This window comes from Carcharhinus amblyrhynchos, chromosome 19 (assembly GCF_965287045.1).
Source record: "Carcharhinus amblyrhynchos chromosome 19, sCarAmb.v2.hapA, whole genome shotgun sequence".
Taxonomy (NCBI): Eukaryota; Metazoa; Chordata; class Chondrichthyes; order Carcharhiniformes; family Carcharhinidae; genus Carcharhinus; species Carcharhinus amblyrhynchos.
The window spans coordinates 3,849,479-3,863,785 of record NC_137342.1 but is presented as its reverse complement, the minus strand read 5'-3'; the positions used below and the strand labels follow the sequence as shown (position 1 = coordinate 3,863,785).

At 43.7% G+C, this 14,307-nt stretch overlaps 1 protein-coding gene across 1 annotated transcript in view; it reads right to left on the bottom strand.

The window, feature by feature from the left end:
- Window positions 1-1,228: 1,228 nt before the first annotated feature.
- LOC145355584 (uncharacterized protein C3orf20-like) overlaps window positions 1,229-14,307 on the bottom strand; it is an 89,263-nt gene continuing 76,184 nt past the window's right edge. The window contains exons 15-17 of the mRNA XM_080207835.1: window positions 8,040-8,182; window positions 4,513-4,638; window positions 1,229-1,908 (exon numbers count right to left, since the gene is read on the bottom strand). Coding sequence (XP_080063961.1) covers window positions 1,776-1,908; window positions 4,513-4,638; window positions 8,040-8,182 — 402 coding nt within the window. The 3' untranslated portion in view covers window positions 1,229-1,775. The remainder of the gene's footprint in view (window positions 1,909-4,512; window positions 4,639-8,039; window positions 8,183-14,307) is intronic.

Here is a 14,307-nt window from a genome sequence, read left to right as displayed (position 1 = left end):
CTCTAAACTGTCTGTGCTTTATATGCTCTGTCTGAGGCCAGAACTCTCCATTCACCTGACGAAGAGGCTGTCCCCTCGAAAGCTTGAGAATATTATCAAATAAATAGGTTGGACTAAAACCTGGTGTTGTCAGACTTTTTACCATAAAACATTAGACAGGGGTCGTGGGTAGAGAGGTGGACTGGTGGTGTTGGGGTGGCGGTGCGGGCTCGTTGGGCCAAAGGGCCTGTTTCCCGGGCTGATTTTGTTCTTTGTGGAGAAGGTAGTCAAGAAGGCATGCGGCATGCTTCCCTTCATTAGCTGGGGCACTGAGTTTAAAAATTGGCAAGTCGTGTTGCAGCTGTATAGAACCTTTGGTCGTACTTGGAATACAGTGTTCAATTCTGGTTGCCACACTACCAGAAGGATGTGGAGGCTTTGGAGAGGGTACAGAAAAGATTTACCAGGATATTGCCTGGTATGGCAGGCATTAGCTATGAAGAGAGGTTGGAGAAACTTGGTTTGTTCTCACTAGAACGATGGAGGTTGAGGGGTGATCTGATAGAAGTCTACAAGATTATGAGAGGCATGGACAGAGTGGATAGTCAGAAGCGTTTTTCCCAGGGTGGAAGGGTCAATTCTCAGGTGCATAGGTTTAAGGTGTGAGGGGCAAGGTTTAAAGGAAATGTACAAGGAGATTTTTTCACACAAAGGGTGGTGGGTGCCTGGAACTTGCTGTCGGGGAACGTAATGAAAGCAGATACGATAGTGACTTTTAAGGGGTGTCGTGACAAATACAAAAATTGGATAGGAATAGAGGGATATGGTCCCTGGGAGGATGAGGAGGTTTAATTCAGTCAGATATAATGATTGGTGCAGGCTTGGAGGGCCCTAGGGCCTGTTCCTGGGTTGTAATTTTTTTGTACAGTGCAGAAGGAAGCCATTCAGCCCACTAAGTCTGCACCAACCACAATCCCATCCAGGCCCTATTCCCATAACCCCACGTATTTACCCTGCTAATCCCCCTGACACTAAGAAGCAATTCAGCATGGCCAATCAACCTAACCTGTACGTCTTTACAGCGTAGGAGGAAACTCACATAGACATGGGGAGAATGTGCAAACTCCACACAAACAGTGACCTGAGCCAGAATTGTACACGGGTCCCTGGTACAGAGCCAGCAGTACTGACCACTGTGCCACCACTAACCACTGTAACGAGGAGAAAACTTGAAAGTGGGAGCATAATGCAAAACAAATGTGTTCCAGGACTGTTGTTGGGAACATTGGATTTAGCAGACTACATCATGAAAATGGAAGGAATTTGACTTTTATTAATGTAGAATGAACAGTGTTCATGTCCATGTCTATATTAAGAGTCCTGAAGTAGCAATTAATGGCTTGTGCCCAGTTTCAGTGAAATGCCTACCTTAACAGCAAAGTATTCTGAATTGTAGCTGTAGAAATTTAATGCACCTTTAATGACAGTGCTTGGGTGAATATATATTCAGTGACGATTGCCAGGCAAATGCATTTTTAACACCATTCTGAGATAGTCCCTGGGAAAGCCAACTTTAGCTGCTCCTTCAGTTCCTGGATTTTGAATGTGGTCATAGCAATCTTGAAAGCATTTGATGACTAAGATTAAGAGTAACATGATCCTTTCTTACTGCTATATTTGGTCAGAGCTAACAGTGTTACACAGTGACTTTCATCAGCTGTAGAAATTACACTCGCATGGCATAGTCTATTTATGACGTACAAGCAGCTGTCCTCTGCGCCTGCCCCGTCTGGCTATCAGTCAGCTTTAAGGGCACAGCCTTTCACAAGAGTTCCCAAAGATGTAGATGCCGTTTGATACATATTTTGGTCACAACAGATATCTCTTTGGGCCAAGCTAAATGCGATGAATTTCTGGATGTTCGGAACTCTGGAAAAGAAAAGAAAGATTGCATCATGTTCTGGGACAATACAGCGCACTCTTGTTACCATCAATCACTCAGCTATCTCCACTTGAGCTACCAACTCCTTGGGGACAGAGTACCCTTCCAATCCATTTGTCACTGGGGATTTGAGGAGGGCTAGGGGAATGGAGGTGGTTGGGGGAGGGGCTGCTATCTCTGTACTCACCTGGTAACAACATGCACACTTTTCCCTCTCTATCCTGGTGACAGAAACGCATAGAAACCATTGCTCCAAGTCCATATCTGCTAATGGAGCTGACCATGGATTAAGCTTCCAGTTGCCTGATTGGCACGGACCAGCTATTCAAAGATAAAGCTGCTGCATCTTGTAACATTCCTATAGAAGTCTCAGGATTAGGAACAGGAACTCACCAAGGCAACAGCTTCCAAACCCACAACCACTACCCTCTAGAAGGACAAGGACAGCAGATTCCTGGGAGCATCACCTAGAGGTTACTCATCATCCTGATTTGGAACTTTATCACCATTTCTTCACTGTTCCGAGATCATAAGAACATAAGAAATAGGAGCAGGAGTAGGCCAACTAGCCCTTCGAGCCTGCCCCGCCATTCAATAAGATCATGGCTGATCTGTCTTGGCTCAGTTCCACATTCTCGCCCTCTCTTATCAAAAACCCGTCAACCCGCGTCTTAAAAATATTTAGCGAGGTAGCTTCCACCACTTCAACGGGCAGAGAATTCCAGAGATTCACCACCCTTTGAGTGAAGAAGTTCCTCCTCAACTCCGTTCTAAACCGCCCCCCCCCTTTATCTTGAGGCTGTGCCCCCTAGTCCTACTATCCTTTCTGAGCGGGAAGAGTCTCTCCACCTCTATCCTATCCATCCCATTCATCATCTTATACGTCTCAATGAGATCTCCCCTCATTCTTCTAAACTCTAACGAGTACAAGCCTAATCTATTCAGCCTCTCCTCATAGCTCAACCCCCTCAACTCCGGCATCAGCCTAGTAAACCTCCTCTGCACTCCCTCCAAGGCCAAAATATCCTTGCGTAAGTACGGCGACCAAAACTGCACACAGTACTCCAGCTGCGGCCTCACCAATGCCCTATACAGCCGCAGCAAGACCTCCCTACTTTTATATTCAATCCCCCTCGCGATGAAGGCCAGCATCCCATTCGCCTTCCTGACCACCTGCTGCACCTGCAAGCTGGGTTTTTGCGACTCATGCACAAGGACCCCGAGGTCCCTCTGCACCGTCGCCTGCTGCAGTTTTTCTCCACGTAAGTAATAATCCTTCCTACCATTATTCCTACCAAAGTGGACCACCTCGCACTTGCCAACATTAAATTCCATTTGCCATTTCCTGGCCCATTCGCCCAGCCTATCTAGATCCTTCTGTAGACTCTCCCCACCCTCCGCACAATTTGCCTTTCCACCAATTTTGGTGTCGTCAGCAAATTTCGACACCCTACACTCGGTTCCCTCCTCCAGATCATCTATATAAATGGTAAATAGCTGAGGCCCCAGCACCGACCCCTGGGGCACTCCACTAGTCACCATCCGCCAATCTGAATAGCACCCATTGACCCCCACTCTCTGCCTCCATCAAAATCCTGGAACTTCCTCCCTAACAGCACTGTGCATGTACCTGTACATGGACTCCAGTGGTTCAAGAGGGCTTTTTATACATATTGAGGGCAATTAGGATGGACAATAAATGCTGGCCTAGCCAGCAATGCCCACAACCCATAAATAAGTAGAAGAAAGATAATTGGGATACTGGCTTCCATTGGGTGGGTAGAGGGCTAAAATTGCCCCTAATTATCCCCCCATCAACATGCAAGAGCCAATAAAATGGTAGGCAGCACTTTGGTTTTATAGTGAGGAAAAAAGTACTAAAGTAAAATATTAATAAATGAATGAGAAATAAATGTTAGACAACAGTTAAAGGACTGTACAGTTTGGTGCACTTGATGACAGAAAGGACAAAAAGTGCTATTGAACAGGGTACAGCATCAATTGAATGTACTATCAGGACTGGGAATTGTGGTCTAAAGAGCCTTGAGATACAGGGGTTATTCCCAATGGAACGTAGACATCTCCAAGGAAAGTATTTTTTTGAATCATCAGGTTAAAATTGTTACTGAGAGTGAGGAGAAATGGTTTTATGTGGAGGATTGTTAGACTTGGGAATCTTTACTATGATAAATTGGTGAGGCAGAGACAAATCCACATTTTAAGAATAAAAACTGGACAAATGTTTGAAATAAAGGCAAAAGAAGAATCATACGAAGAATAAGGGGGGAGCAATGGGATTAGTTATGAATTTTGCTGGCAAAGAGCTGGCACGAACATGATTGGCCAAATGGTCTCCCTGTTTGCTGTCAACTTTTGGTTCTATTTTCCGCATAAGCTGTAGAGGCATTAATTGGATAGCAGTCAGGAAACTTCATAATCTTTCCCTTAGTGAGCATAACGCAATGAAACTAATTACATCGAACCTTGCCATTAATCTACACAGCTGACATAACTGATTCAGGAGATCAGGAACCAATGCTGAGTCCCACATGCCTAGCTCAGTACTGTGACATGTTTATACATTGACCTACCTGCTGGAAGACTCAATGATGCATGTGTCTGGCTTAATAGAGGCTTCGGATTTGGGTCTCCAGTGAGGCTGACTTTTCCAGGACCTCTCGTCCTGAGCTGTTCTTGGCAGCTCTGATTCAATGGAACTGGGGAAAGTAGAAAGGCTTTTCAATAATTTGAAACAGATTAATGATCCAATTCAGCAAGTCTTTGAAAAGTGGTGCCATATTTCATTTTCCTCAGTTAATTTAGACTGGTGGGCATTTAATTGCCATGTGAAATATTATTCTACATTGAAAAAAAATGCAGAAGGATTTATAAATGCTAATGTTAACATTAAAACACTTGGATTTCTATTTTGCCAATTGTAATGCTGATGGTAACTGCTTTATTCAAATGGATTACCATCAGAAAAACTAGCCCCAAACAATTAAAATTGCAGAATTGATTCTTTATTCTGACCAATCACATACCTTATAGATTGTCTATTCTATCCTTTAAGTGGCAGTTTCACAGTAGATTAAGCAGATATTTGTCTTATAGATACTCCAACCATAACAAGATATAAGCCAGAATTCTCAGACCTCGCCTGCGGCTGCGATTTTCTGGTCCTGCTGCAGTGAACGACGGGTTGGCTGAGCGCCAAATTCTCTGTCCTCGCTGGCAGCAGTAGTGGGGTATTCAAGCCTGGAGAATTCTGGCCAGTATGTCAGCTGTTGTGGGGGGGCGGGGTGAAGTTGGGAGCAGTCGTAGCTCTTGGGTTAAAAGGTTGTGACCCATTTGACCACAAAATCTAGGCTGACACTTCAGTGCAGTACTGAGGGAGTTCTGCACTGTCAATGGTGCCATCATTTGGACGGGAATTTAAACCAAGGCCCCTTTAGGCTCCTCAGCAAATAATTCACTCTAAGTAAATAATTTTGGCATCCTCTGACAGAGATAGGCGAAATTGATTGTCTTGTACAGTCGAGGATTAGCCTCATGTCAGAAATGTTCATAGCTGTGAGTGTGAGCTCTCCAATATCTGACCCTCTGTTAATCATCTCCTGTGTTTCTCTCTCTTTTTCCCCAGTTGCTTGTTTTCCTCCTCTGCCTTTCCTCCTGCTTATGTAAGTGTTGTTACTACTTGAGAAATTTGCTTCCACATTCCACATAGCCACAATGAGCTAGTTTCCAGCATTCCTCAGTTAGATGGATCATGAGTTCCTTCTCAGTATTTGGATTGTAATTTTACATTTGTCCCCACCTTGTCTTCTTCTTCTTAACTCCACATCATCCAGGGTTTAGACACTTGTTTCAAGCGAATTGTTCGTTATCATTACCGTGGGGTGGCACGGTAGCACAGTGGTTAGCACTGCTGTTTCACAGCTCCAGGGTCCTGGGTTCAATTCCCAGTTCGGGTCACAGTCTATGTAGAGTTTGCACATTCTCCTCGTGTCTGCGTGGGTTTCCTCCGCGTGCTCCGATTTTTCTCCCACAGTCCAAAGCTGTGCGGGTTAGGTTGATTGGCCATGCTAAGAAATTGCCCCTTAGTGTCCAGGGTAGCGGAGGTTAGAGGGATTAGTGGGTATAATATATGGGGGTAGGGCCTGGGTGGGATTGTGTTCAGTGCAGACTCAATGGGCTGAAGGGCCTCTTTCAGCACTGTAGGGTTCTATGATCTGATCTATTACAAAGCCCTGTACAGTGGATATCCTGAGTGCAGCTCACTTTTAGAGCAGTGGTTAGTTAACACATTGTTAAGCCTCTCCAAATGGCCAAAGAACAACCTATCAGTTTCATACAAACACTTTGTTTAGCAAGTGTTGTTCAATTGAGGGATCACAGCTAATGTTGGACACTATGGCCGGACTTTTAACGTAACAGGTATAACAAAGTCATAAAGTGGAATATGAAGTGATTAGTGAGATTGCAGGTTTTTGTAACTGGCGCTATTTTATAAATGCTGGATTTCTATCACAGTTAGCCTCTCGCCGGAAATGGGTGAGAGGCAAGTTAATATATTCAAAATTATTTAAATAAGTATTTACATGTCATTAATGAGCTTGGCGCTCAATCGTCCAGGCTCGCCTGCCTGTATGAGGAATAGACATGTTCCCCATGAACAGGAGCACTTGACTTGATCTCACACGTGGAACTGGAGGTCATTGAGGCCCCTGGGGAGGCCATGGGCAAAGGGAGGGGTGCCCCTTGGGCAGTGCCAGACCGGCAGTGTCACTCTGGCATCTGAACATTACCCATTGGCCACTTGGGCAATGCCAGGGGTGTGGCTGATGTGGGAGGGGGGCCCACTCTGCAACAATTGGTGGGGTGAGGGCAACAGGACTGCAATTGATGAGGGAGAGAGGGGCCCACAATTGGTCTGGGTGATGGCGGGGAGAGGTTGGTGGGGGCTGTATCTATGGCCACGGGCCCCCATGATTGCAGGGGATGGGGGAGCTGCTTCAGGTTGCCTGCAGTAGCAGGGGCCTGACAGCACTCTCTTTGTCTGTCAGATCCCTGCTCCTGCTAATGCGCATGTGCAGCATCAGAGGCCAGCACATGCGCACTAGCTCCCTCTGCAGGGTTTCGGGCATGTTAAGCCCTGCGCGCAGTCTTCTGCAGTGATTTGCTCAAAATTTTGCAGGCAGGGTACATATTGGGGACTTAAAAACACAGCAAAAGACGGATCTGAAACTCTCCCAGTTTCAAGTCTGTCTGACACTTAGACCAAAAATGGTAAAATACTGCCCTGTGTTTTGAGTTTTGCAGACACAGGCTGCTTTGGTACTGTCTGTACATCAAGTCTGTTGTGAAAAGCGGAAGGGACATGCTGTTCGAAACAATCCACCAATTGTTGGGGTGTACAGGTTATATACCTGGCATCACACGGGCACTGGAGGTCATTTACCACATTGCCTTATCATCAGCAATAAACAAAATGGTGTTATTTTAAAGGCGAGTGCTGGGGATTTATATATACAATTCTCTGAAATTCACAAAATGAGTTGTAAAAGTTATGAGAGAAGAAATATGTGATCCTTAAGTTTAATAAACAGAAGTATAGGTCACAATTATCTGGCCCTTTATGCTGATGGGGTCTTCCAGTCCCTTTGATGGTGACCCCTGATGGCATGCATCCCACTGGCAGAAGGTGCGGGGTGTGTAAACCACGCAGACATCAGCGGGACTGGATGATCCTACCAATCGCTGGAACAGCCAGTGTGTGTGTTAGTGAGCAACGCTGTATCACTAAAACCCCTGGAACATCCAGTGTCTCCTCAGTGAGCAGCACTGTATCCCTCAGTGTTCTGGAACAGCCAGTGAGTGAGTTGGTGCACAGTTTCAGTATCACTGGATGTCTTGGAACTACCTAATTACAGGAATTACTATATTTATATTACCTCTACAAACCTTTTTCAGAGTTCAATGCAACAGGATTATTACCAAATGGGTGACTGACAGAATTAACATTCAGTCAACTGTTTCATTTCTTTGACAGGTAAAGCGCACCTACAAATAGTGAATATTGTAAATGTAAGCCGACAAATATTAGTGCATAAAATACCTGAATTTAAAGTCATACAGCAGGTGACGACCCATTTGGTAGTCTTCATACGTTTTGGTAATTTGCTTCTTCAGATCCTTAGTGGAGTTACTGTAACCGTTAAAAATATGGTCAGCAAACAGCAACGTGCCTCCAATGTACATCTGTTGGCAACAAGGAGAGGGTTTGAGAGTCAGTTACAGCATGAAAACAGCCCTTCAGTCCATTTTTCCCAGTTTTTACCATTAAACTAGTCCCAACTGCCCACATTTGGCCCATTTCCCTCTATACCCATCTTACCCATGTAACTGTCTAAATGTTTTTTAAAAGACAAAATTGTACCCGCCTCTACTACTACCTTCTGGCAGCTTGTTCCAGATACTCACCACCCTCTGTGTGAAAGAATTGTGCCTCTGGACCCTTTTGTATCTCTCCCCTCTCACCTTAAACCTATGCCCCTTAGTTTTAGACACCCCTACCTTTGGGAAAAAGATGTTGATTATCTATCTGATCTATGCCTCTCATTATTTTGCGAGCCTCTATAAGATCACCCCTAAGCCTCCTGCATTCCAGAGAAAAAGTCCTGGTCCATCCAGCTCTCCTTATAACTCAAACCATCCAGTCCCAGTAGTATCTCTAGTTTTTTGCATTCTTTTTAGTTTAATAATATCTTTTCTATAAATGGGTGACCAGAACTGTGCACAGCATTCTAAGTGTGGCCTTACCAATGTCTTGTAGAATTTCAACAAGACATCCCAACTCCTGTATTCAATGATCTGCAAATGAAACCAAGCATGCTGAATGCTTTCTTCACCACCCTGTCCACCTGTGACTCCACTTTCAAGGAGCTATGAACCTGTACCCTTAGATCTCTTTGTTCTATAACTTTCCCATATGCCCTACCATTTACTGAGTAGGTCCTGCCCCAATTTGATCTACCAAAATGCATCACCTTGCATTTATCACAGCTTGGTATGGGTGCTGCTCTGTCCACGACTGTAAGGATCTAAAAAAGTTTGTGAATGTAGCCCAATCCATCACCTGAACCAGCCTCCCATCCATTGACTGTGTCCACACTTCCTGCTGCCTCGGCAAAGCAGCCAGCATAATTAAGAACCCCACACACCCCAGACATTCTCTCTTCCACCTTCTTCCTTTGAGAAAAAGATACAAAAGTCTGAGGTCATGTACCAACTGACTCAAGAACAACTTCTTCCCTGCTGCTGTCAGACTTTTGAATGAACTTACCTTGTATTAAGTTGATCTTTCTTTGTAACACTACATTCTGCACTCTCTCATTTCCTTCTCTATGAACGGTATGATCTGTCTGTATAGCGCGCAAGAAACAATACTTTTCACTATGATAATAAATGTGATAATGATAAATCAAATCAAATTTATCTAAATTAAACTCCACCTGCCATTCATCAGCCCACTGGCCCAATTGATCAAGATCCTGCTGCAATTGGAGATAACCTTCTTCACTGTCCACTATGCCACCAATCTTGGTGTCACCTGCAAACCTACTAACCATGCTTTCTAAATTCTCATCCAAATCATTAATATAAATGACAATTAAGAGTGGACCCAACACCGATTCCTAAGGCACACTATTGGTACAGGCCTCCAGTTGGAAAAACAACCGTCTACAGCTACCCTCTGTCTTCTGTCATCAAGCCAAATTTGTATCCAGTTGGTTACCTCACCCTGGATCCTGAGAGATTTAATCTTATGCAACAACCCACCATAAGATACCTTGTCAAAGGCCTTGCTAAAGTCCATGTAGCCAATGTCATTGACTCTGGGCAGGATTTCATTTCATTTTTCCATGGAAATGTGGGCCTCATTTGCTGCTGAGCCCTAATTGCTCTGACAGTCAGTTAAGAATCCACCTTCCCTAAAGAACATTAGTAAACTAGATAGTTGCCGTTACAGAGTCTAGTTCCAAATTCCAAGTTCTTTTTCAATCATGAATTACATTTATTTATTGAATTTAAATTCCACAAGCTACCGTGAGGAGATACTAAACCATGACCCCAGAGTATTAGCTTGTGTGACTGGATTGCTAGTCCAATGACATTGCCACTACATCACCATCTCCAATGTGCACAATATTCTGGCATTCCTTAATCTCCTAAATGTGTCCCCAGCTGCCCAGTACAACCCAACAGGCGCAGGTTGGAAAGGTGCAGAACGCAAACATTTCAAAACATATTTTAGGTGAGAAATGAGGTCTCTGAGTGGCGTTGGCCCTGCTCCTGTAATCGTGGCACTGGGCACTCTGCAGATTTTCCTTTTTTATTAGTGAGGAACACAATGAAAAGTCCCTTTAACTGAGAGAATTACTTATTTATGAATTAATTCTATTGCAGGTAATGCAAATAAATAACAACGTTTTATTGCAATCTATAAATATTTCATCTTCATTACACTGAGATTTGGATTTAAAATTCAATATTCTGCTAGCAATTATTTTTCATATTTACATGCTATCACAAACTTGGTCTGAGATTTGTATCCCCAGAATGTTACTTTAAAATTAAAATACACAGTCAGCGATTCTATAATCACTTTTTTCTCACTGTGCGTTTTGGAAGTTGCCTGTAACTAACACAAGGGAAGGATTCAGGTATAATGATGATATATTGAACAACATACAATAGAATCATAGCATCCATACACTGCAGTAACAGGCTATTTGGACCATCGAGTCTACACCGACAACAATCCTACCAAGACCCTAGCCCCGGCACTCCGCATATTTATCCTGCTAATCCCCCTGACACTAAGGGGCAATTTAGCATGGCCAATCCACCTAACCTGCACATCTTTGGACTATGGGAGGAAACCAGAGCATCCGGAGGAAACCTACACAGTCACAGGGAGAATCTGCAAACTCCACACAGTCACTGAGGAATTAAACCCAGGTCCCTGGTGCTGTGAGGCAACAGTGCTAACCACTGTGCCACAATGCTTCCCATGATCATTTCCTGTCCATGAGAGTTTATATCCTCTTGTCAACTCTTTTCCATCATTAATTCTTTTCTAAATTTATAATGGAAATTGCTTATGTAAATATGTCACACTGTAATTACAATCTCCTGCCAGAGGTGGCATTGTAAGCCATCTCTTCGCTACTCAACCTCTATGGCCGAAATTTCCTGGTTCTTCCCACCAGCAGGATCTTCCAATCTTGCCCTTGGCAGATTTAAAGATCTGAAAAATTAACTCTCTCTCCACAGATGCTGGCAGATCTGCTGAGTATATGAGCGTTTCCTGTTTTTATTTGATTATCTTCTGCCCTCTAAACCTGCTTTATTTGAAGACTACTTAGGCTTGAGCTCTTTATAGGTGAATGCAGCTATAATATTTACTCATTGAGCTCAGTGATAGATCTCTCACTTCTGAGTCATGTGTTCAAGCTCCAAGTCAAAGACCTAAGTCCATAATGTAGACTGACACTCACACTGAGGGAGCGCTGTGGTATTGGAGGTGCCCTGTCCTCAGAGATGTTAAACCAAGGCCATGTCAGCCTCTAATGTGAACATAAACAACCTCTTGGCACTAATCTGATGAAAGCTTTGACAAAGGGTCATCTGGACTCAAAATGTCAGCTCTTTTCTCTCTTTACAGATGCTGCCACCTGCTGAGATTTTCCAATGGTGTCAGATTCCAACATCGATAGTTAAGTTGCTTTTAAACACACTGATTAGATGGTCATTATCACATTACTGATTCAGAATTGTTTCTCTGCATGAACAGGGTGCCAGATTTCCTATATTGTATTTGAATATAATATTTGTAAATTATATTAGTGAATGCACTTAAAATGTACCCCATTAGCTGTAATATACCTTGTGGTGTTTTATGGGTCATAATAGAACATGCTATAGGAATGCAAGTTCTTATTTTTGTTGTGTATAATATGAAAACAAAATACTGAAGATGCTGGACAAATAAAATAAAAACAGAAACTCCTGGAAATACTCAGTGGGCCAGGCAGAACCAATGGAGAGAGAAGCAGAGTAAATGTTTCAGATTGTTGACCTTTCGTTAGAATTGGGAAAATGTTAAAGATGTGATGGAGTTTGAACAAGTGGGCAGCACTGGGTGGCACTGTGGTTAGCACTGCTGCCTCACAGCACCAGGGTCCCGGGTTCAATTCCTGGCTTGGGTCACTGTCTGTGTGGAATCTGCACATTCTCCCACTGTCTGTGTGGGTTTCCTCTGGGTGCTCCTGTTCTTAGGTTCCTCCCGCACTCCAAAGATGTGTGTGTTAGGTCGATTGGCTTTGCTAAACTGACCCTTAGTGTCAGGGGATTAGCAGGGTAAATACATGGGGTTACAGGGATTGGGCATGGGTGGGATTGTTGTTGGTGCAGGCTTGATGGATCGAATGGCCGCCTTCTGCTCTGTAGAGATTCTAAATAAAGGGGTGGGGGAGAGGGAGGGGAGGAAAGAACAAAAGACGAGGAATGTAATGGGGGTGGAGATACTAAATAACACACATTTTCGTGGTGCGAGGCCAAAGGAAATGGTGATGCAACAAGTAAACAAGAAAAGAGATGTCTAGAGGACCTGTGAATGGCAGGATAACTTTTTGGAACACAAAGTGAGAGAGAAGAAACCAAACTAAGGAAAAACACACAAACTAAAATAGGGCCTGAGGTTATAATTGAAAATTGTTGAACTCAATATTGAGTCCAGAGGCTGGAAAGGGCCCAGGCGAAAAGTGAGGTGCTGTTCTTCGTGCTGGACACTGTAGCAGGCCAAGGACAGAAAGGTCAAAGTGGAAGCAAGGTGGAGAATAGAAATGACAAGTGACAGGAAACTCAGTGTCATGCTTGCAGGCTGAACAGAGGTCAGCCGGTCTGTGTTTGGTCTCACAATGTGGGGATGAGCACATCATGAGCAGCAAATACAGAAGACTAATTTGAAGGAAAGACGAGTAAATTGTTGTTTCAGCATAAAGGAGCATTTTGAGGCCTTGGTACGTGAGGAGAGTGGAGGTCAAAGGGCAGGTCTGCGTTTGTATGGAAAGGTGCAGTAAAACAGGGAGGGGATATTGGGGATGACTGAGGAGGGGACCAGGGCACCTTGGAAGGAATGCACTCTTCAGGAGCGAGTTGAAGGTGTGATTTTGGTGATAGCATCAACTTGGAGGTGGTGACAATGATGGAGTAAGGCCCATGAAATCTCTCACATGTTTCTACAATTTTATTTTCTTAAATTGCTACTGAATTTAATTTTCTATGTTAGATTGCAATTGTCATTAAATAAGTAGTAATAATCAGCAGCTGAGAATCAGAATGGTCAGCAGCAATGTTTGGTCATATAAAACTTACTTTCTCAAGGCTGGGCATCAAATGGGCCCTGATCAGCACTGTATTCACACAGTAAAATGATTAACTTTATACGGTATTTGGAAATCAGTCCGGGTATTGTGTATGTGAGCAGTAGCTGGAATACTAAATCCTCTCATCAAGATTAACAAAAGGAAGTTACTCATCATCCTCAATAAGAGGACTATTCAGAGTGTAAATGATCCAATCACTGCCCAAAGAAATGTGCACGACTAATTCATCACTTCAAACGGCACACAGGGATTCGTCTGGGAGACTCTAGCTGAGGATAGGTGTGTATGAGATTTGAGAATCACTGTCACCAATGCCCAAAGAGCCCTGACTGTCCAGCCAACCCAACAATGCTTTACACCAGTAAACATGTTCACACACATGCAGACATACTTAAATATGCATATACACAAACACATTTATACACAATCGTGCACATACATACACAGACACACTATAGGCTTGCTGAATTGCAATACAATATCAGGGAGTTTCTATCTGATCAATATAAACCTAAACAAAGACAGTAGTTTGTGTATTTATCAATAAATTCCTGTTTGCTGAGTTCATCTGATCTAACATTGCCCTCAGATTAGATTAAGAATATATTGTGTTGTGAAGAATGAACACCAGCTCAGCCCAGTTTGACTCCCTGGAACTGGGCTGTGTTCTGACCTTTGTTGGATTTTATTGCTGTCCTGCGTGCTTTTGGTGAACTCCTGAATATAAGCCCACTTACTTTTGATTATTCTCACACAGAGCGGAAACACATGGGCAAGGCTGTCATTTGAGACTTGTTTTTCTCAGTACGGAGCTGCGGGTCTGCGTGCACTCCAGCTGAGGACTGCCAAAGCCACTGAAAGAGGCTGGACTTCACATATGGCAGGAAGCTATTGCAATGTCTACAGTAGCAGCTGGCCCTTATAAACCAGCTG